The following is a 23,843-nucleotide window of genomic DNA, read 5'->3' as shown; positions in this document are numbered from 1 at the left end:
GGAATAGCAATTAGTATAGTAGTTCACCCACAGAAATGTGCGGAATGGCCACCCAGGCATTTTCTCTGTGGCAGCCCCTAAATGGTGGAACTCCCACCTCAGGGAAGCGCATCTGGTTTGTTCATTGCACAGCTTCTGCTGCATGCTGAGACATCCCTCTTTGCCCTGCCCTTGGACCATGAAGACATTTTATCGTAGTGGGGCACACCTCTATTGCTAAACCTATACTAGTCTGCTCCGTCTGATCTGTTTTTATAATTGTCTATTGTATTGTTAAAACCCACCCTGGGACCTTGTAATAAAGGGTGGGAAAGAAATCTTATTTATTTATAATAAAATTAAACTCCATCTTCTCTCTCTTTTGATGCAACTAAAACTCTCATTGGTTCCCATAGTGCTTCTTTCACTGATGAATGCTCAGTGTTTGTTCCCTACGATCAAAGCTCTATCCTCTGACATGAGTCCTTTGGCCTGCCAAATCTATTATGCTGGTTGGTGTGCTCAGGTTACGCCTGATCACATTGCCCCTATTTTCTGTTGTCTGCAGTGACTCCTTTTTTTCTTGGGCTGCACAGAAACCATGCATTTAAAGTGCTTGGTTCCCTCAAAAGAATCCTGGGAACTGTCGTATACCCCTTACAGAACTACAATTCCAAGCACCCTTACCAAACTACAGTTTCCAGATGGGGGGAAGTCATGAACCTTAAATGCATGGTGTGTACACAACCATGTACTCTATTTATACTTCTTCTATTGTCCTCCAGATGCCTTTGTCCTCTTGTTGCCACAAATCTAACTTCCCCTTCGTGCCTCTTCTTGCTCCTCTGTCGCCAAGATGCCAGTGAATTAAGTTACAGAAGGCTATTTAAATGTTTCCCTTTCCCTGACAGTTTGAGAAAGTTCTTGGCTCATGGGAGTAGAAGGATCAGAGTAGAGGAACACCTGAAACTGACATCGCCAGCTGTGACCTGCATCCAAGATGGAAATGACAGGTTAAGGCAGTTGTTACCCAACTTTTGGGCAGGTTCCCCCATGTGTATGTGTGAGTGATAGAAAATGTCATGGATGAAGAGAATCCTAAGATAAATGGAGCCTCCCTCTCCCCACCAAGAAAGGTGTGTCATTGCTAACTATTTTTCAGGGCACAGGCTCATGGCTCAAATTTGTATAAATGAACAGAGCGCCTCTGAGCAAATTATGGTAGGAGATGGCTCGGATCTCACCAGCACTGCACTTTGCAGAGTGCCCAGTCATGCTGTAATAAAAATAAACATATTTTACAAACAGGGTGGGGGAAGGGACAGGTGACCTAAGGCCTGTGTAAAAGACTTGGAGTTTGGGGGTCCTGGACCACACCTCACAACACCCCTGCTTTGCAGGTCCTTGTGCTTTCCAAGAAAAAAAAACAAGGAGGAAGTCACAGCATGAGAGATGGGCAATGAAGAGATGGGAAAGATTTCTGGCTCAGCCTTAACCATTCTGGGATGGATGACTTCAGAGGGTGTAGAAAGGAATGTATGTTGGGGGTTCTTCTGTATCTTGCTGAACTCTTAGTTGTTTTACGTAAGCAATGTGTTTTTGCAATGCAACTAGTGTTCTGATTTCTGCTTGCTGGGTTACTTATAAATATATATATATACACATATGTAATTTAAATTATCCTGGGAAGTGTATCTGATGCTGCTTTGGGATTCATGTTGTCACCAAAAATCAAAGGTAGTCACACTGGCCCATAAGAAAAATCCCAAAATCCAAAGTAGGGCAACACCTTTATTAGGCCAATCAAAATGTCACAAAAGAATGAGCAAGCTTCTGAGTTCTCCAGGACACTTCATCAGGATGGATACTAAGCAAAGGGGGGAGGCAGAAGAGAGAAAAGCTGTGTTAAAGCCATAAAGCAGGTTTGGGGAACTTTTGGCCCTCCAGATGTTGCTGAACTACAACTCCCATCAGCCCCAGCAAGCATGGCCAATGTTTGGGGATGATGGGAGCTGTAATTCAGCAACATCTGGAAGGTGAAAGGTACCCCACACCTGCCATAAAGTATGAATTGGTATGTCTTAAAATGGAGTATGAGTAGACTTAGCAGACTTAACAGAATAGCATCTCCTGGGTACTATATAAGTTTTAGGTTATACCTACAGATAAAGACACACAATTGGTCAATTCCCCATTATACATATATAACATCCAGCAGTTCTGTTTCTTCTCGACTCCTACCTGCTCTACCTATACATTTTTTAAGTGATGCTACAAAAAATCCCTCCAGTTCTCTCCTCCTTTGCATGAAATCTGATCCTGTAAAGCTGACCTTAACCTTGAGGAGTGTGAAAGAGTTTAGTAACAGCCCTACTTCTTGAAGAAACATGGTGAATAATGTGCGGCTCTGTACAAGCTGTCCTCCTCCTTTGCCATGCCAAATGTCTCCAAAACTTACCCTTCCCTAGTCCAGATGTTGCTCCTGTGATCACCACCACAGCATCCTTGAGATAGGCCTTCACCCGCAGTCGCTGAAGCAGCCAGAAGAGGCTGAAGATTCCGAAGCTGCCAAAAAGCAGTGGAATAACGACCATGGATGTGAGATCCATCAGCTTTCTTTTATGGCTGTTCCTCCTAGACAGGAAAGAAGCAGAAAACAAAAGTACATTACACAGGCTGATCACAAACCCCCTTCCATTCATCTGTTTTCACAAGCAACAGAATCAGCCCAACAAAGCAGCTCCCCAGCCCCAGTTTGGCAACACGTAAAATCAGTAAACAAGGAAGCAATTGTGCTGGGCTCCACTGGACAACTTCCCTTCTCACCCCTTTTGCATCAGGACATTGCCAGTCACCTCTCAAACTATAGGTATTGAAATGAGTAGTCTGTGTTGACCCAAACTGGCAGGGCCAGCATCAAAGGGCAGTCAAGTCAGGCTCTGGCTGAGGACCCTTGAAGGGCCCATCCTTAGGGTGGGAGGGTAGCACTCCCATTCCACAATCCATGGCAGCATCAGCTCCTGCTCCTGCCACAGATTGTGGAAAGGGAACTGTCAGGCACTCCCCCAATACAGTCAGTGTGGGCTTCAATAAGCCCACACATACACCCCACCTACCTCTCCCATCCCTGTGGATGATGTGCATGCCCCTAAAGTGGAAGCCCCCGCCGCCATCCTGGTTGATGACAGGCATGCATGCGCTGCATGCACATTATTCACAGGGACAGGATAGGTAGGTGGGACACGTCTGCACCGCCCATGGGGGGGTTGGGCTACAGTGTCGCGGGCCCAGGGCAGGATGGTGCCCAAGGGCCCAGTCATACTTGATGTCAGCCCTGCAAACTGGGAGCACAAGCTTTCTGCCAGAGAGCCAATATTCAAACGCAAGCATATCAATTTAGTCAGGCTTGTAAATAAATAAGCCTACTTGCCTAGGGCAAGTACAAATTACTTCTGGGCCACCAGGCAAAAAAGGAGAGGGAGAGAAAGGGAGGGGGAGGTGTCTACCATATTCATCAGAATACCAAGATATAAAAGGACAACAGACAGGACAGCTGCTCTTTAAAAAACAGCACAGCAACCCAAGGATCAAAGGCATTTGCAAACAGAAGTAAGCAGACTTCCAGGGGGCAAGGCTAACTATACATCATGTACAGTAAGTGTAATGGAGTCTTAATGCTAGGGTTTTTTAAAAAAGCAGTTTCAGAGAAGGGGGTGGATGGAGAAGGAAGTGGTACCTGACCCTTTCCCAAACCATTTCCATCCTTCAAATTGTCCTCTTACGTGGTAAATGTAGGTACAGGTACAGTAAACATGCATTTCTGATTGAGGGCATGGGAGGATTTGGGGCAAAGAAATGCTTAGCTGGGAAAACATATACCATTAATGGAACTGAAAGCTAACCACACGTTCTTCCCCTGTTTATCTCTGTGTTCACATCTTACCCTTTTCTCTGTCATTTTCTCTATGACGAATTTTAGATTATAATGCTCTATAAACCCTCAGCATCAGATGTCCCTACTTTACATGGAGTTGAAACTTGGGGTGAAAAGTTCCCTACAACAAAGGCCACATCCACACCATACATTTAAAGTACTATGATATCACTTTAAAAGTCATGGCTTTTCCCCAACGAATCCTGGGAACTGTCATCTGTAAAGGGGGCTAAGAGTTGTTAGGGGACCCTTATAGCTCTGTGGGGAATGGGCGTTTCCTAACAAAGTACATTTCTCAGGATTCTTTTCTTAAAGTATGTTTTATTATTTTAAAAGTAACAAAACAAATACAAAAAATACAATTAGAAAACAGTCCCCCGCCCCCAGACCAGGAATCCACTGAGCGTACATAATCATTGCATCAGTAACACTTATTGATGCTGTAGTACAAATCAATAGAGAAAGAATTTTAACAGGTAAGTGCAGGGTCCTCAGTGTAGAATTAGCCGCTGTCCCATAGTTGAAGGAAAGCACAAGGCATATCCAGTGCGTGTCTCTCTGCCTCTAGATAGATCATGAACGGGTGCCAAATAGTAAAAAAAAAAAAAAAAAAGTCCAGTGGTTTGGCCTTCCTTTTGGCCACTTTTAGATAGAAAGTCAATTTTTCAGCCATGGCAATCTGCCAATTTGATTCAGCCAGCATTTACCAGTATTCTTGGGGGGAAGCCACAACTGTTAAAGTGGTAAAATAGTGCTTTAAATGTATGGTGTAGATGTGGCCATTTACTTCTGTACATTTTTATTCCTCCCTGACTTATGAGCACTTCATACTATTTACATGCAAAATGCATAAAACTGAAGTGGGACTTGCAACAAAATATGGTAGTTATCCTCACAACTTAGCGGCAGTGTTCCTGTCCAGACCTCCAGACCTCTTCCAAGCAAGTGTAAGCTGTAAGGAGCGCAAGCAGGGCATTCCACTGCCTGCCCCTTGTTTTTTCCAATAAATGATCAAAATTCTGTGACCACCAAGCATGCTCAACCTCATTCAGCTGATTTTTTTTGTGGGGGACTCTTCAGGCTTTCTATTTATTTAATCTAACTATATAATGGTTTCCTAAGCCATCACACCATCACGTGGGAGAAGAGGGGGCAAGAGGCTGGGAGTAAGTGGCAATGGCTGCCTGGACGGAATGCAGGTAAATGACCTAGGTGGGGAGGCAGGCTCGGCATGCTGTCTGGAGCCAGGTGGCAGCATCATCTGTCAAGGGGAAAAGGCGGTTCAGGGCAGCAATGCAGCACAGGATCAGGCAAGGAGCATTAGTGGGCCCATGGCAGCCAGTGTGCGCCAATGCCTGGAGGCATGGGGGGGAACTGCGAGGGGGGTTAGCGAGGGGAGTGGGGTGTCTGGGATGCGCGTTTGTGAGTGCTCTCTGTGTGTGTTTGTGTGTGTTTTGGGGTGGAGGGTTGACAAGTGAAGCGAGCAGGGGGGCACAGCCCCACTAGTTTTTTTAAAAAATGTACTTCTATAAACCTTGGGCTTCCCTGATCACGCTGACACCTCTGCCTTGTTTCCCATTGCCTTTGTTTTGGCTCCAGCCCTGTTGGCACTCACTACCCAACCCAAGTTTGCAACTAGATGAAACAGCTGCATTACCAATACGCAGCAGTTCAAAAAACTATTTAACTCCTCATAATAATTCTCAGTCTTACCATAATATCAACAATTTACATGTTAAGGGTATCGCAAAATATGAAACAAATCCCACTGAAAGCAGAAGGCAGCAACATACACAGAACAGGTAAACAGAGGGGGGGGGAATGGCAAACCACCTTGTAAATAGCCGTGCCCAAGGAATACAAGTCTCTGGATCCATGGTCAGAGAAAATTCCTTACCACACTCTGGATCTCTCGCTTCTGGAGAAAGGTTTTCCCCCAATAAACATGGCGCCAGATTAAGGAATTCCATTTCGTCACTTTAGAGACTAATTTTCTACAGGGAGAGCATTCAATCAACATCATTGTCAAAAAAAATGTAAGAATACTATTGAAAGCCGTTTCCAAGGACACCCTAGGAATGAGCTTTAAAAGCCATGGAGTGCTCTGGAATAGCCACTCATGAAAGAAAAGCTACCTCCATTTCACGCTATGTTGCACATTTGATCTCCCAGATGTATCACCTAGTGAACCATGCTCAGTTTTCTGCATTTTAGGATTATGTGAAGAAATAAATAAGCTGGTTATGAAGGTGGGAACGAACAAGGAAGATCAGATTTGATTTATTGGTACAAGATGCAAAGCAAAGGCCAGAGATAATCCCTGGCAAAGGGGAAATATGTTATAGTTCCTTTTCTGTATTATTTGAAAATAAAAAATAAAACTTTTTTTTTTAAAGGCCACTGGTTTCAGCACACGGTGAACATTCCCCACTGAAATCACTGGGTCTCAACAGCATTTAACTTTGTCAGAATGGTGTTCATACCCTTTAGGGCCCCCTTTAGGATGCACACCTTAATGTGGTGATAGGGTTTGAGAGTGTTGAAGAATCTGAGAGCAATGCCGTCAGGAGTCTAGACCAAGAGGCTAGACTCCTAGCAGGAGCACCCAAGGCAGAATGGTCAAAGCTGAGACACCAGACTAGGATGCAGCCAAACTCACAGGAAGGCAATGGTAAACCACTTCTGAATACCTCTTACCACGAAATCCTTATGAACAGAGTATCCAAAATGCAACACGAGATAGTGCTGGAAGATGAGACTCCCAGGTCAGAAGGCACTCAATGAGCTACTGGGGAAGAACAAAGGACAAGTACGAGTAGTGCTGTGACTAATGATGCAGCTGGGTCAAAGCCGAAAGGAAGCCCAGAGGCTGATGCACAAAGATGCGAAACAACAGTCCAGAGTTGTACAACGCACACAATAGGAACATGGAATGTGAGAAGCATGAACCAGGGAAAGTTAGACATTGTCAAGAAAGAAATGGAACGCATCAACATTACGATACTTGGCGTGAGTGAATTAAAATGGACAGGAATGGGATATTTTCAATCAGGCAACTACAAAATTTTTATGGAGGAGACACGAGCAGGGATTTGAAAGACTCTGGACTCCCAGCCAGGCTCTCCTCCCCACTGTGCTATACCAGCTGTCCCTCGGTGTCAAGGGCCAGCTAAAGATCACCCCCACAGTGAGTGGCTCAGGGGTTACGTGCCCTGCCATCTGTGGGCAAGCTGCATAGTCCCAGGGAGTCCAGTTGCCCCCCAGCTGGCAGTTACGGATAAGGAAGGGTCTGGCTTGTGCAGCTGTGGCAAGCTGAGCAGGCCCTAGCCAGCTGGGGAGAACTAGCCTCAGAGGGAGGCAATGGTAAATCCCCTCTGAATACCGCTTACCATGAAATCCCTATGCATAGGATCGCCATAAGTCGGGATCGACTTGAAGGCAGTCCATACGCAGAACATATTGCATGGAAAGCGGGACTGGACCAAGATGAAGGTGTGAAAACTGGAAGGAGAAATATCAATAATTTAAGATATGCAGACAATGCCATACTACTAGCAGAAACCAGTCATGATTTGAAACGAATCCTGATGAAAGTTAAAGAGGAAAGCACAAAAGCAGGACTACAGCTGAACATCAAGACTAAAGTACAGTAGGGCCCTGCTTTTCGGCGTTCCGCTTTAAGGCATTCCGCTGATGCAGCGGCTTTCATTTTCAATTTATTTTTTGCTCTTTTGCGACGTTTTGCACCCTTTTCGCATCATTTTCACGCGACGCGCCCCATTATAGTGAATGAGGTTTTGCTTTATGGCGATTTCCGCTTTACGGCGGGGGTCCGGAACGGAACCTGCTGTATAAGCGGGGCCCGCCTGTAATGACAACAAAAGAATTATGTAACTTTAAAGCTGACGAGAACATTGAACTTGTCAAGGTTTATCAATACTTTGGCACAGTCATTAACCACAATGCAGACAATAGTCAAGAAATCAGAAGAAGGCTAGGAGTTGGGAGGGCAGCTATGAGAGAACTAAAAAAGGTTCTCAAATGCAAAGATGTATCACTGAACACTAAAGTCAGGATAATTCAGACCATGGTATTCCCGATCTCTATGTATGGATGTGAAAGTTGGACAGTGAAAAAAGCGGATAAGAGAAAAATAAACTCATTTGAAATGTGGTGTTGGAGGAGAGATTTGTGCATACCATGGACAGCGAAAAAGACAAATTGGTGTTAGAACAAATTAAAACAGAACTATCACTAGAAGCTGAAATGATGAAACTGAGGTTATCATACTTTGGACACATAATGAGAAGACATCATTCACTAGAACAGACAATAATGCTGGGGAAAACAGAAGGGAGTAGAAAAAGAGGAAGGCCAAACAAGAGATGGATTGATTCCATAAAGGAAGCCACAGACCTGAGCTTACAAGATCTGAACAGGGTGGTTCATGACAGATGCTCTTGGAGGTTGCTGATTCTTAGGGTCGCCATAAGTTGTAATCCATTGAAGGCACATAACAACAACAACAACACCCTTTAGGCCAGGAGCAAACAGTAGCCCTCTAGATGTTGTTAGACTCCAACTCTCATTAGCCGCAGGCAGGAAGGCCATTTGTCAGGGAAAATGGGAGTTGCAGTCGAGCAACATCTGGAGTGACACCGCCTCCCCATCTCTGCTTTCGTCCTCCAACTTCTCTTGTCCCAGTTTATTACAGTTGAGAGGACTGAAGACAAATTTCAAAGCAGCAAAAAGTGTTTCAGGTAGAAGAGAGCCCAAGGCAAACTGGCTGTTTGCAGTCCTAAGTACACTTAATAGGATTTGCTTCCAGGTAAGCATGCTTAGGAGCAGACTGTTGGGAACAGCCTTTGAGAGCTTGTATACTGTAGTGGTCTGCTCCCGATATCATCACCCTTGTTAAGGAGAATGGATTATTGTGGACTTCAGCAAGCCACCATTCTCTTGTCTGCAACATGGAGATAATTCAAGCTGACCTATGTTATAAAGCTGTTGTGTGAGGATTACTGAAAGAGCATGTGCTACGAACTTTTTGCATAAGATGTATGGTGGGCATATTATTATCATCATCACCAAAAACAAGAACAACAGTAGCTAGAGATGATCCTACGTGCCTTAGAAATGGATCTCCATGCAGGAATGATACTGTGTTGCATAGCATGAACGAAAGGTTTGTCACTGCTGCTGCTGTAAATGAGGGGAGGGGAACTTCAGGGTGAAGGGCAGTTTCCAGCCTCTTTATTGAGATATCCACTATAACCCCAAGGTCTTGTTCCTGGTCATTCACTGCCAGTTCAGACTCCATGAGCGTATATGTGAAATTTGGATTTTTTTTGCCCTGATGTGCACCACTTTACACTTGCTCACATTAACTTGCATTTGCTGTTTTATTACCCATTCACTCAGTTTGGAAAGGTCATTTTGCAGCTCTTCACAATCTCTTTTTGTTTTAATAACCCTGAACCATTTAGCATCATCAGCAAACTTGGCCACCTCACTGCTCATCCCTCTCTAGATTGTTTATGAACAAGTTATTCCCAACAGAATCACTCTGTCAGCAATCTTTTTTTTTATAGTAAAGCAAATACAGCAGGACAAACAGGAACACACACATCCCACAATCCCATGCAGAGGAGTTCTCTTTGTTCTCCACAACATCCATCCAAGGTTGGCACTGATGGACAGGCTGTTGGGAGCGAAGGAGAAGGGAAAGGCCACCAGTCAATTTCAGATTGGAAGAATGCCCTCTTAGGTTATTCATCGCCAGATTTTCAATGTACCACCTGCAAAATTAAGAACATAAGAACCACTCTGCCAAAGAGCCCATCGAGTCCACCATCCTGTTCTCACACAGTAGCCAAACAGATGCCTACGGGAAGCCCAACAGCACTCTACCCAACTGTGATTTGCAGCAACTGGCATTTAGAGGTATCCTACCTTCAACAGCAGAGGAAGAACTTAGCCATCGTGACTAGTAGCCATGGATGGTCATTACTACAACCTGTGGTAGCAAATTCCAGAGCTCGACTATGCTCTGTATGAAGAAGTACTTTTGTCTGCCCTGAATCTTCCAACATTCTGCTCCATTTGGGTTCTAGCACTGGGCAAAACTCTCTCTACGCTTTCTCCATACCATGCATAATGGTATCCAACTATATCAGGAGTGAGGTACCCCAGCATCCATGGCCAATAACCAGGAACTAGGACAGTTGTAGTTCAGCAACATCTGGAGGACCTAAGGTTCCCTATCCCTGATCTATATAATATCTCCCCTTTACTTGCCTTTTTTCTAAACTTAAAAGCCTCAAATTTTATAATCTTTCCTGACAATGTATTTAGGAATTTCCCAAGCCATTAAATATTTCTGCTTAGCCGAGATACTTAAAACCGATTTACATTAAATATCCTCAATTAGGCTTTTGCCATATCGAGAATGGACTGCAATCCATGCAGTACAGGAATCTGAACATGGGAGGATATTACATTCTGCTATATGGCACATGTCTTATGAACCATGCTGGATTTCAATTGGCTGGTCACTTGACCAGTTATTGCCATGACCGTAAATGGAACACATCTCCAACTGGTTCATCATGCATCTTATTTAAGTTAGCCCACATCAACACATTTAAACTGAGCCTTTCCTTCCTAAGCCGTTGAAGCAGTGACATGTTACTAAAGCCACTGTGCTGCAGTTCATGTAGAACTCCTTTGCACAAAGTGTTCAAACGACAACATATCCAGCTAAGAAAAAGGGGGTGGGGAAACCATGCTCCTGAACTTGTTCCATCAGATCCAACCAATTGCATAAAATAGTCCTCCAAGGGCGTCTTCCACATACGAAATTTAAAGCAGCTCTTGGGTTTGCAAGGCAGAGCCCTTAAAGGCTTTACAAACCTTACTGGTCAGAATGCTCATTTGCACTGCAATTGCCTCTCTCTCCTGCATTTACACAAGAATCAGACATTTATGATAAATATGGAGGGAGGTTCAGAGATTTGATTTACGCCTCACGTGTGGGGAAAGAAATGCCCCAAGTAAAAGAAATGTTAGGGAGAGGTAGTTTTCAGAGAGTGAACGGTGCTGTTATAAAAAGAACAAGACGTAAGGGTATGTTTCCATTTGTGTAAAACAGCACAAGGCCTTATCGGGTCACCCCGCTGTGTGAAGAACACACACACACACACCAGCTCCTACCTTTTCACGTAGACCTGCTTTCCCTGAAGTGTGTCCTGCATTGCTATCCGCCTCAAACGTTTTGACGGAGGGTCGACAAATTTAAATAGGGAAATGGCTGGCTGCCAAGCTTACACTTTTAGTCCGATGTTGGCACAAGTGATCAAGGGCAGCCTCCAAGAACAAGGCTCAGAAACACTCCATCGCGTTTCAGATGTAGGAGGTCATTTAAGTTTAGAGAGAAGAATTGGAAAGATGAGCTCAGAGGCACTTATACTGTGTCCTCCCTTGACTTTTTTTTTTAAAAAAACCCTTTATACTGGTTCAATATACAGTTCTGCGATGGAATGGACACCATATACCTATAACGAAAAAGCAAGGTGATTATTAGCTGCGAGTGGCCACCAGCCATTCTCCACCTGCCATCTTTCTGTCCAGCTTCCTTATTGATCAAAGGTTCAAGCGCCTCCTAGTCAGTTTCTTGCTTCTAATGTATTTAAATATTTTGTATTGTTGCTCTGAATGTTTTCAGCAGTATTTGGATCTTGAGATATCAGTACTTTGGATCTTGAGATGCTCTTTTTTTTCTCTTTTCTGCATACGTTACTGTCTACTTTGGCAGAAGAACTGCAAGTTTGTGTTCCCTTTTGTTCTCCTCATTTGGATAAGACTTCCATTTTTTTTGAAGGAAATCTTCTTGCCTTTAATAGCTTTCTTGACGCTGCTTATTAAGCATGCTGGCATCCTCTTTGCCCTAGTGGTATTTTTTCTAATCTGTGGTTTACATTCCAACTGGATTTATATTACTGGATTTATATTACTGTCTCAACTTTTTTTTTAAAACCGATCTTTGAGAAGCTCTTTTAACGTCAAATGCGACTGTGCTGAATTTACTTGGCAATTATCCACTTACATATACAGTAGGGCCCCACTCATATGGCGGGTTACGTTCCGGACCCCCACCGTAGAGCAAAAACCGCTGAAAAGCAGAACTCATTGAATAAAATGGTGTGCAATGCCCGAAAACCGCCGTAAAAGCGGAACAAGTGCTGTATGAATGGGGCTTTCATCTAATTGCGTCTAACTGAGACTACTGTATTAGCGAAGCGCCGTAAAGTGAAGCACCGTAAAGTGAAGCGCCGTAAAGCGGGGCCCTACTGTATGTTGAATTTTATGGCACTGTACGGTTACTGCTCCCAACAGGTTCAACAATGCTTACACCTTGCACAAGATCCCAAGCATGACTGAAAATTAAACCCAGGGTTGCCTCCATTCTGGCTGGTTCCATGATCAACAACTACACAGCACAGTCTTCAAAAGCAATTTGGAAATTATACAGCCGCAAGAGTGGCTATATACTATAGCCAACATGGATTTTTCACAGTCCACCATGTTAAATTGCAAATACCCCCCACGCCATTATGCTGCTTCCCATAGGCTCATTTCAAAACAAAATCTTAGTGTATAGTCCTGAACTTAGAAACGTTTGCTTAACTACTCCCTAAGTTTTCATGGTGATACACAAAATACTGACAGAATCCAGAGTTCAAAGTTTAAAACAAGAGTAAAATAATCCAGACTGCTGTTGGACTTTTTTTCTGTCAGTGGTCTCATACTTGGTTGAAATTAATTGAAAATCAGCCATGTTCACAGAGTACCTGTAATCCTATTACTGACCTTGCCTCGTACTCCTACCTTCATCTTCTGCAGTTTAAAAATTAAAAAAAAATGCAGGGCTGATTCTTAATTAACTTAAGAAAATTAACATTTGAGTCTATGATAGTGCAGGCATGCTCAGTAAGAACCAACTACCAGTGTTCTAAAAGCCAGACTAACAGCTGTTTGGCTTGGCTAATCAAGGGGCCATACCCATGTGAGACATTTATTCCACTTTAAACTCTCATTTTTTCCCCCCAAGCATCTGGGAAATGTAGTTTGTGAAGGGTGCTGAGAGTTGTTAGGAGACTCTTATTTCCGTGACAGAGCTCCAGTGGCCAGAGTGGTCTCACAGTCAACCCCTCTTCTCAGAGAATTCTGGGGACTGTAGCTCTGTGAGGGGAATAGGGCCTCTCCTAGCAACTCTCAGCACCCTTTCACAAGCTACACTTCCCAGGATTCTTTGAGGGAAGTCATGACTGTTTAAAATGGAATAAATGCCTGGTGTGGATGAGGCCAGGGACAGCTTTGGTTTAAATTTGGGTGGGAGACTACATGTGCCTGCTGTAGAATAAAAACATGGCAAAATCTTGAAAAATAATGATACTGTTAACATTTTTCTTCTGAAGAGGAAAGGGGCTTTCCCTCTTCCCAGAGCTCATCCACCCAATCTCCTGCCCTGCCCTGCCCTGCCCTGCCCTGCCCCTTCCCCCCACCTGTCACTCTCCCAGGTCAGCTTCACCTATCCTAAGCATGATTGCACAGGAGTAAATCCCACTGAACTCAATAAGCATGCAAATGATCAGATCTGCCTTTCCACTCCCCCTCCTTCCACCTCCTCTCCTCTCTCTCCCCCCCTCTCCCTCCCCTCCACACCTAGAAATTTGCTAGAATATATTTCACTTCCCACTGTTTAATCTTGTCCAAACTGAGACATTCCTCTGCAGAATAATCAGTGCCATTACTCCACAATTGTTTTTGGAATTTTTTAGTGTAAGTTATGCAAAGTTTTGCTGTACTTCACATATTCACATAAACAGAAGCAAAAGAAAATAATTTACCATAGGAAATTTCATTAAAATTGCAAAGTAAACCAAACATATTTAAAGTAAATATCTGAACTATATCACCTGTCAATATTATTGCTTCCTCCCTGCTAAAATAAGATCAGCAGAATGCAGCACGTATCTTGTTTCTGTTATTTGGGCTGATTGCAGGTGTTGCCACCACTCACCATATGCTCAGGGACACATCTTGCCAAATTCTTCAAAGCTACACAGGAAGTGGATTGGACTGTGAAAGACCAACCTAAATTATGTTTGCATTTTTACAGATTTGTAGGTCAATACAATATCTCACAGAAGAGGTCAGGCCTTCTGCTCCCTTGGTGCATTCACTATAGCTGCCCAATTTCCCTGCTTTTTAAAGTTTGATAGAAATGTCTGTTGGCTGTAGGTATGTTCTTAAATGGCAAGATTTGTTTTGCCTGTTAGGTTTACTTCTTTGCTATGACTGGAAACATGCACCCAGTCTATATGAAGATAAGTCATCATGACTACATCAGTTCCTACTCTGGATGCCTCCTTAATTTCATTTTTTCATCTCAAGATCACCCTGGGCATTCTGGTGTGTATATGGTGGGGGGCAGTAGTACATTCCCAGTACTTAATTACTTTGGGTCTTGCAACTGCCACCCACAGCGACTCTGTGGAGGAGTCTGCCCCTTTGGAGATTTCTAGCTTGTTGGGCGCTATGACAAACAGACCTTCCCTGTCCTTCCTCTAGAGCTTGCACCCAGATATAATTGTATTTCACTGGTTCTCTCCATTCTACCAGGTTTTCATTATGCCCACTATCAATGCTCTCCTTTAGAAACAAACACTCCAGCTCTCACCCATCTTTGCTTGGAGGCTTCTAGCATTGGCCCAGGAACACCTGTACGCTGTCTCTCTTTCCAAATGTCTCTGGCATGTGCATCTTACCCTATGGCACTTTGCCTCTTTGAATGGCTATCACATCCTCCACTTTCATTGCCTAGCTCTGTTATCTTGGCCTCAAGGGAATGTTTCCTGAGGGCCAGGAACTTATTGCACCAAGCACACACTCATAATTTTTTTCCAGCAGGCAGATAAGTCATGTATGTGACTTTCTGTACAATACTCTGGATAGCCTCCACACCCCTAATGGCTTTCTACCTGCCTACCTGTTGCTTACTGAGTTAATTTACTTTGAATCTTGAGATTCGTTAGGTTCAAAAAAGGGAGATCTACTTTGACCTCCACGCACAACTGCTTAACTCATTTGTTACCTTAATGCTTTCTCACTGACATTTTGTCTGCTGGAGCTTCCTTCCAGCTCATAGAGCAGGTTCTCTTCTTGCTAGGCTGCCCTAAATTTATAGCTCCAGCTAGCTTTCCCTTTTGTTGCTAAAGCCAATTAGATCAGGAGGGCCTCATCTGAAAAATACAAGGAGGTATGGCTCAAACTACTGGGCTGGACTCAATTCCAATGAGTAGAAATATGGGATGGGAATGGGGACTTTTGCGACAGGAGTTGACAATGGTTGGTGATTTAGTGGGCATTAACATGAGGATGTGGAATTTTTGTCAGGGGAGCAGAAAATGGGGATGAACCTGAGGATATGGGCAGTTCAGCCCTCTGGGAATGAAAGGGTCTGATTCCCTGGGGAAGTTTTAAGACCCAGCTAATTTTTGACCAATTTTGAAAGTGAACCAAAAGCTGAGCTTTTAACATAGGCTGAAGCCTCCATTATATTTTAGTTTATATGTGACATTTAATATTATACTAAGCTTGAACTGAGGGATTTTTTAAAGTTTAAATTACAGTCTAATTTTAAGTTGTAATTGGTGCTCTAGTTATGAAAACAGGACTAGTTTTTTTAACCTGGCTTTAAACTGAATTGAATGCTGAAACTTTAACTTAGATTGAGGCCTACCTTTACGTTATGTGCTGCCCTTCAAAACTTAAAACCGAAGCATACACTGAGCTTGAATGGAAAGCTAAGCCTACACTTTTTGATTTTAAGCTGATTTTCCACCAGCTGGTCTGTACTCTAAACTATCCATTGTGAAGGGTGTTAACCTCTTTTCCAAAAATGGAACTTATCTAGATTTCTATTTGTGGTTTACTGCAGCCTTTCAAGACTGCCCTGCTATGGCAGAGCAAAGCTTCTGCTGGCTTATCAACCCTAGGAGTCAGCTCCTGAGTTGTATGTTTTTACAGAACTTATCCAACTGAGATTTAGCTTCTGGTACCTAATGCCTTGTTAGTTTTAGCTGATACTTCAATAAAATAAGTAAATGGTTGATATTTGCCAATGCTCTGCTAACCCAACTATTTTTCTCTAAGGGCGTATATACACTGTTGATGTGCAGAGTGCTTGATGCGAACACTTTTTGGGGTACTAGCCACACAACATCATCACCATGTTGTCCTGTCCCACACTATTTGCCAATCTAAAGCACATTCTGCTGGAATGGTTATAATATGTTTTATGCTGAGAATGCACTTCTGAAGCCCTTGCTGCACACAGAGAGGGGTTTCTCAGGTTACCTCCAATTGAGGAAGACTTACTGATGTTGCAAGGTTGTGCCGCTCCTGCTTACCACATTTAACTTGTCTAAGAATGAAACAGAATGAAAAAAAGAAGCAGTACAGTAACTTAGCTGTCTCTGAATGCCGATATATATATCCCTGTATATCAACACACCAGTTTCCAGCTCCTCTTTCAAAAGTCTGTGAAAATTTTTAAAAGGTCTGTGGAAACACTAATTGAGGGGGAGTTTGAAAACACACCCACCTGTGTGTACAGACAACACGGACAGTAGCTGCTGCTTCATATGATATTATCCTATGAAGGTGTGTACAACTGCAAACTGCAATGTACAAAAGCACACTGTGGAAAAAACCCTGTGCATTTCAAATTCTATGTGTGCACAAAGCCTTGATCTCTTGACTTACGACTCCATCTTGCAAGCTCCTAGTGCTCTGTAGGAGTAAGTTGGGATTCTTGGCTATGTCCTCTGAATTCATGTGATCAATAAAATTGAATGGTATTTCTCCCTTTCCAAATACCTTTTCAAGCAGTTGCATAACTGAAATGTTTTGCCACTGAACAGTTACATAACATGAATTAAGTTGCTCAATGTATGATTCAGTACGTCATCAATACATAACAAGCATCTACTTGTTAAACAGCAAAAAAGGGACAACATTTAGAACTTGAGAGAATTAACAAACCCACTCATCCTTGATTTCGATTCTTCAGTGTCATAGCTTAATTCCCAATCCTGAGTAGTAACATACTACTGAAAACAATACCCTACAACACAGTATATCCTACTACAGGCACAACATCCTGTCTGTCACAGCATCTACAGATTTATGCAGAAAAATCAAACTTGAATATATAGAATTCCCAACATACATACAGAGGATGAAGCAAGAAAAAGGCAATCAAATTCACACTTTCTGGGAAGTTAAATCTCACTGAACTGAGTAGGACTTGCTCTCATTAGGATCAGGCTGCAAAACAGTGCTATAGAATCATCATTCCTTTTAATAGCAATTCAAGCCGTCCTGTGTACTTAGCCAACACCACACCATCCACTCACAAGAGAGGCATCAGCAGACTTGAGACAGTCTCAAGGATTGCAGATGGTTAAACAGTCTTTAGGAGAAAACCCTCAAGGTGGCAACCCCCAAAAGCAGCCTCATCAAAACACAATGGCACCACCACTCCTTTGACCTCCTACAATTGAGAATATCTGTTGCAAACTAAAGGGGGAATAACAAACACAATCTGGTGGGGGAGGGAAGATGGAGTGGCTGGCAAGGGAGGAGACCACATATACACGTAAAGGATTTAAGGAGTCCTTCCTTCAAAATATCCCCTGAGACAGAAGTGAGAGCTGCCCATAGATATTAATGGAGAAATCAAATATTTGAATGCAGCTAGGACTGGGGACAAGTGTACATACCTCAAAGGTGAAAACATAAAAAAAAGCCCTGCTCCGTTGGCACATATCACAGAATATTGATCGCTTGTATGTGTCTGTGTGAGTGTGTGCGAGTGTGTGTATGGGGCAGGAAGGGAAAGGAGTAGTTCGAACCCTGAACATACATACTCCACACTGCCGCATTTTGTTGCTGTCCCAATTGTTAACAGTGTTTTTTAAAATATTGTACAACTACTAAGGCTGCAAGCCTATATCCACCTTCCACTGAATTCAGTTGGAGTTACTTCTGCACAGAACTGCACATTAACATTACAAACAGAAGTTTGAAAACACAGGGGTAGCCCATAACAGTAGCTCAAATCACACATGCATGGTTGTCAATAGTTTGGAAACATGCTGCCACACCTCTTTTTCTCTCTCTCTTGGGGCTCCTTCCCACTTCTTCTCAAACATGGGTACAATATGTCGCTCCAACACCCCAAGCTTCTACCTACCCCATCCAGACCAAAGGACACCTTTCCCATATTCTCCCCAAATCCAGTGTCCCCCCTCCCAAAACACCAACATATCCTTACTATTATTATTCTCTTTCTTTTTATCCCACCCTTCCTCCACAAAACTCAGGGCAGCTTACGGGGTTTTCACACCCCCTCTCCTACCCTCACAACAACCTTGTGAGATAGGTCAGGCTCCAAGGCAGTGACTGGCCCAAGGTTAGCTAATGACCTCCATAGCTGGGTGGGAATTAGAACCCCAGCTCAGTGGCAAAGCATCTTGCCTTGCAAAGCAGAGGGTCCCAGGGTCAATCCCCAGCATCTCCGGGTAGGGCTGAGAAAGACTGAAACCTTGGAAAGCTGCTGCCAGACAGTGTAGACAGCACTGAGCTAGATGGACCAATGGTCTCACTCAGTATAAAGCAGCTTCCAGTGTTCCTCCGGTCCCAGTCTGACACACTATACGCCTAGCACGAAAGCCTTGGGGGCGAGCGCTCATCCCTACCCTTTCTTCGCCCCGTGGTTTCCAGTAAAGGCATCATTGACCTAACGAAGCCCAGGCAAGCACCCCCGTCCAGGCCCATCCTCCCCGCCCCCCTAACTCCACACTCTACCTGGCAACCACGGTCACCATGACCACACATCCGGAAGCAGATTGACCCTTTGTTTCGCCCCTTCTCCGCTGGCCCAATCAAGGCACACCTTCTCCTGTCAGGCAGAAGGCGGAACTGGCAGGAAAGCGTCCAATAGGAAGCGCGCGTCGAGGCGCGAGGTGAAGAAATCAAAAAGCAACGGACTAAATTAAGGAAGGTCCGCATATATTGTTTCCCTCCAGAAAACATGAGCTTCGCGTGTGGAGTTCTGCCTCTATGACAGGGAAAGCAGACGTAATAAATCTGTACCTGTTACGTCTGTGAGGGCAAGATTTACTGAAAGAACAGCTGTGCTCATTAAATCCTGAAGTGGTTTTCCTCATTAGGTTAACAAGGGGGGGGGGAGGTGTCTTCATGGTCACCTAACGGTGCGTTGTAGGATCCAGTCCTAAATGAGAATAATAATTCTTATTCTTTTTTTTCAACACAATAACATTTATGTGCTTTTTAAAAAAGAATCTGACCTTCCTCCGAGGAACTAAAGGCTGCGAATACGTCTTCATTGCATGCTGTCCTCACAACAACCCTGTGAGGTAGATTGGGACCAGAGATAGTGACTGGCCCAAGGTCATCCTGGGAACGTGGTCAGTGGATCATGAACCTGGAGTTCACAAAGCAGGATAAAAACAAATGTATCCAGAGCCCCATTGAATTTGGTGGTATTTAATTGTTCTGGTTCAACACTAGAATGCAAATGATATTGAAAGTGTGATTGTGTATAACTGCTCTGATATCATCATGAGCACAAACCATGATGAATGCTCAATAAAAAGAACATCTGGAAAGGTCTCTAGCATCACTTTCCACATGTGATTACGACGACAGCCCCTGTTCACATACCAGCAAAAGGCTGCACAATTATAGGTGGTTAGGGGTTCAATTATAGGTGGTTACACAACAAAGCTGCTCCCCCAAAATATCAGACATTTTGCAAAAAGGAAAGTGGCAGGAAAATGCAGTGAAAAGTGTGGGATAGTATCCATTGGCTAGCCCAGCCGCTAACATAATTAAATAAATATGGCTACACAATACACATAACTAAAATATGTAAGAACCACAAAAATAAATAATATACAAGACATCAACATATATCAAGGTACATCAAAATGCAACATAATTACACAAAACACATGTCCTTATAGAACTTAGCAGGGATGAAGATGGGGGCAAAATTAGTTGACTCTGCCGGTTATTGCCTTTGGCTCCACCTACTGTCGGTCTCTCTGCCTTCTGTCCTACCAGTCCCCCCAGTGGGCACCAGCTACCATTGCCTATACAGGAGTGAGCAGGAATGTGTTCCCCATCCTCTGGTTCTACTCTCAGATCACAGCCATAAGACCCAATAGTTGCTCACCTCTCCTGGTAACCAGCATTACATCTGCTGCTCTGTCTTGCTTAGCAGCAAATAGCCGCTGTCAGCACAGCATCGTCACCTGCCTGTCTGTAAGGTTAAAACTCTTGCAGTTCCTCCAGAGCATTTTCTCTCCCACCACCACCTCACTTGACCCTAAGCTCGATGCTCCATATGGCAGCTTAACTTGCACTGACTCAGGAGCAAACACCTAATTACTATTATGCTCACAATTAGTAATGGAAACCTCGCCAACCAAAGCAGGATACTGCAGGGCTTAAATCTACAGTACCTGATTTAAACCCCAAATCCCTCAAGCAATTCTGCTGCTCTGAAGCATTAAAAAAAAACACCAAGTAAACATGTTACTGAAATTAATGCATCTTCTCACTATGTTTACCCTGCCTGGCCTTCATTTATTCTCTCTTCCTCTGTTGTTTCCCCTGTGTTTCATTTTAGATTGTAAGCAGTGGCATCACTAGGGCTGGTGTTACCTGGTGCGGCAACTCATGGTGTCACCCCCATGGACCTCCTCCCGTACCAGACCATACAGAATCCTTAGTAATGTTTTTTGTACTAATGTTACTTGTAAATCGTAATTCCCGTATATCACTGAATGTAATAGCAATAGTAGTGACATAAACAACTAGCAAAATTAAAATTACACCTTTAAATTACAATATCATACGCACAGCCTAAATGTATTTACATTTATACATAGTCTCATGTGGTTAAAGTGAAAATTCAGTAAGAAAACAATAGAATTCGAAGTAAAAACATTTAAGAACTACATCAAAATTATGTTCATTTTAACATTAAGCTTTACTGTTACATGAGATACATTAATGGATTAGGTTTGCATAATCAATAACGGCCCAAATAATGTAGAAGTTGTAGACAAATGCATATGGAAATATACTCATAAATGAAATAATACCAAAAAAATAAACAGGAACAAATACACAAACATTTCCGCACTTAGTGAACATCTTGACTAAATCAGAACTTTCCTTTCCTAGCCTTCAAAGCTGCGAACTTGTGAATCACTTCATCGAAATCAATGCCTTTCGCCAACTCACTTTCAATGGATAATATCGCAAGATCGGAAAGCCTTGACTGTCCCTTGGTAGATTGCAAATAGTTCTCCATACACACACACACACACACACACACACACACACACAGAGCCAGCTGTGGGATCGTCACACAAACAACCTAGAATATTTTTTCCCTTTCACAAGGACATGCAAAAGATTGAACCCAGGACCTTCTGCATGCAAACCACATGCTCAGCCTACCACTGAGATATAGGGTAGAAAAGCACTCACTGTTCTGCTGGTTCTAGTGCTTCTCCACCACTTTCTTCTGCAAATAAGAACATAAGAACATATGAAGAGCCTGCTGGATCAGGCCAGTGGCCCATCTAGTCCAGCATCCTGTTCTCACAGGATGGAAGATTGGTAGACAATCTTACTCGGCCATGAGTGATCGCCAATGGATGAATGATTAGTGCCGCCTCATGCCTGATTCTGAAATGTGTGGGCCTGTGGACAGAGATTCACAGAAATCATCCATCTCAACCCCACAATCCTATAACACTATGTTCTGATGGACATACCACTTCAGTTAAAAGGCTCTTCCACAGAGACATTGAACCTGAAAATCATAGCAATTACATGACAGCGCCTGCAAAAGTAACTCCCACTATATTGGAAAGTGTAGCAGTCGCCAGTGAGCACAGCATCCATGTGAAGGCATCAGGTTAATATGCAATGCCCAGCCATCAGCCCATGTAGCCTCACATCGCCCTGTGATGGTTGCAGTGGGGTTGTTATTAGGTGTAAATTAGCTCTTAAGAGTAAGTTGACAAACTCCTTTAATTATGATATTAAAACAGCACTCTTAAATATTCACCAGCTTCCTTATGTTTCATTGTGACCTTTCAGGTCCTTGTTTGTAAACAGACATTAAACCACAGTTCCCATTTCAGATGTAAGTTTGATTTTTTTATTGTAAGCCTCCCTGGGAGTATAACAAATAAATAACTAGATTAAATAAATAAATATAAAACGACAACCAAAGTACCTACCCTATGGAAGAGTAGGGCTGTTTGCTGTTCCTGACTTAACAACCCATGGACTTAACAGCCCATAGGACTTTCAAAACCCAACTACAGAGACTTGAGCTATTACTCAAATGTCTGTTGTATGTTTCCCATCAAATGAGCTACAATTTGGCATAACTGAGCATTTCTAATGTGCTCATCTCCACAACCACCCTCAGAGGCTCTGCCGCTATTCTGGTTAACAAAGGAGAAAAGGAGGCTATTCAGACAAGACTCGCCACTGGCCCCAAAGCCAAGACAGTCAGCTGTAAAGGAATTCTGTAGGAACAGGAAGTGCAACCATCAGCACAGAAGGAAAATATTATCTTCCTCCTTGACAAGTCAACCACCTCACAAATAATGGACAGTTGAATTGCAGAGGTTTATACTGTAAATGGGAACAGAAGGGATGTCCAATGGATGTCCATGAGTTCTGGTATTACAAGAGAGGCAGAAAAGCATTTTCCCCTCCGCTTTCACCATGCCATGCCTAATTTTATGCACTTCTATCACGTTGTCTCTTAATTGCCTTTTCACTAACCTAAAAAGCCCTAAATGGTATTGCCTATATAACTCTTGAACACTTTCAACCAAAGGGGGCAGCCAACTAGCCATGGCTTACAGCAGGAACAAAACAATAGTCCACCAGCACTTTAAAGGATAGCAAATGTATTATATATACTTTCATGGATTATCAAGAATGATGTGTCTGATGAACTGGACTGTAGCCCAAGAAGGCATATGCAATAATAAATGTGTTTGTCTTTAAGGTGCTGCTTATTGTTCCTTTTTGTTGTTTTGCTAAACTTGCACTATGATCTACTTTACTGATTTGTTGTATGAAAAACTGCGAAACACTTTGGCAAATGTAAACCACTACAAGGAAAGGAAGGATGGTGGAGGGAATGGCACAGATGAGAACTCAGTGTGCAGTCTATATACAATAGGAGCAGGAATTGCACCCTCCACACACACCCCACACAGGCAAGCTTCTCCCAGCAGACAGCCACACACTGGATTTGCCAAGGACCTGCTGGTAAAGTCCAGTGTTTATAGGCCTCAATGTTCTGGTTGTCTCCCAGATTATTTGTTGCTTGGGTTTTTTTCATGAGATGTTTCTGCCGCTCCAGGTGCCTGCACCACCCTGTATTTTCACTGGAAGTTGTAATCACTGTCGTTAAAATAATGTTATTTGTTATTTAATTTTTGTACATTGTATTGTTTTATTGATGTATTTCTATACTTGTGTTTTTCTTGTAAGCTGTCTTGAGGGCCTTTTGACCATAAGGTGGGATATAAATAAACTATAACAATAATGTTTCCACACCTGCCCTCCCCACATCTCTCCTCCGGTTCAAAATCACGGGCAGAAAGTTTAGAGAAAGCCTTTTTATTATATCTAGCGTATCAGTATTACATTTATATCCATTCCTCCAAGAACCTCAAAGCCGCATTCATAGCTCTCCTTTTCCCAACATTAACCTCACAACAACTCTGTGAGG

The 23,843-nt window shown here is 43.1% G+C and overlaps 1 protein-coding gene across 3 annotated transcripts in view; it reads right to left on the bottom strand.

The window, feature by feature from the left end:
- DHRS7B (dehydrogenase/reductase 7B) overlaps nt 1-19,004 on the bottom strand; it is a 28,797-nt gene extending 9,793 nt beyond the window's left edge. Inside the window, exons 1-2 of one of the 3 annotated variants that reach the window (XM_061599208.1) lie at nt 18,848-19,004; nt 2,438-2,613 (exon numbers count right to left, since the gene is read on the bottom strand). In XM_061599208.1, coding sequence (XP_061455192.1) covers nt 2,438-2,613; nt 18,848-18,867 — 196 coding nt within the window. In that variant the 5' untranslated portion in view covers nt 18,868-19,004. Of the gene's footprint in view, nt 1-2,437; nt 2,614-11,125; nt 11,440-18,738; nt 18,811-18,847 lie in introns of those variants that run through there. The other 2 variants (XM_061599209.1, XM_061599207.1) reach the window with 2 other exon arrangements.
- Between the last annotated feature and the right edge of the window lie 4,839 nt (nt 19,005-23,843).

Source organism: Rhineura floridana, chromosome 17 (assembly GCF_030035675.1).
Source record: "Rhineura floridana isolate rRhiFlo1 chromosome 17, rRhiFlo1.hap2, whole genome shotgun sequence".
Taxonomy (NCBI): domain Eukaryota; kingdom Metazoa; phylum Chordata; class Lepidosauria; order Squamata; family Rhineuridae; genus Rhineura; species Rhineura floridana.
The sequence above is the reverse complement of the archived record's forward strand: the minus strand, read 5'-3'. Positions and strand labels throughout refer to the sequence as shown.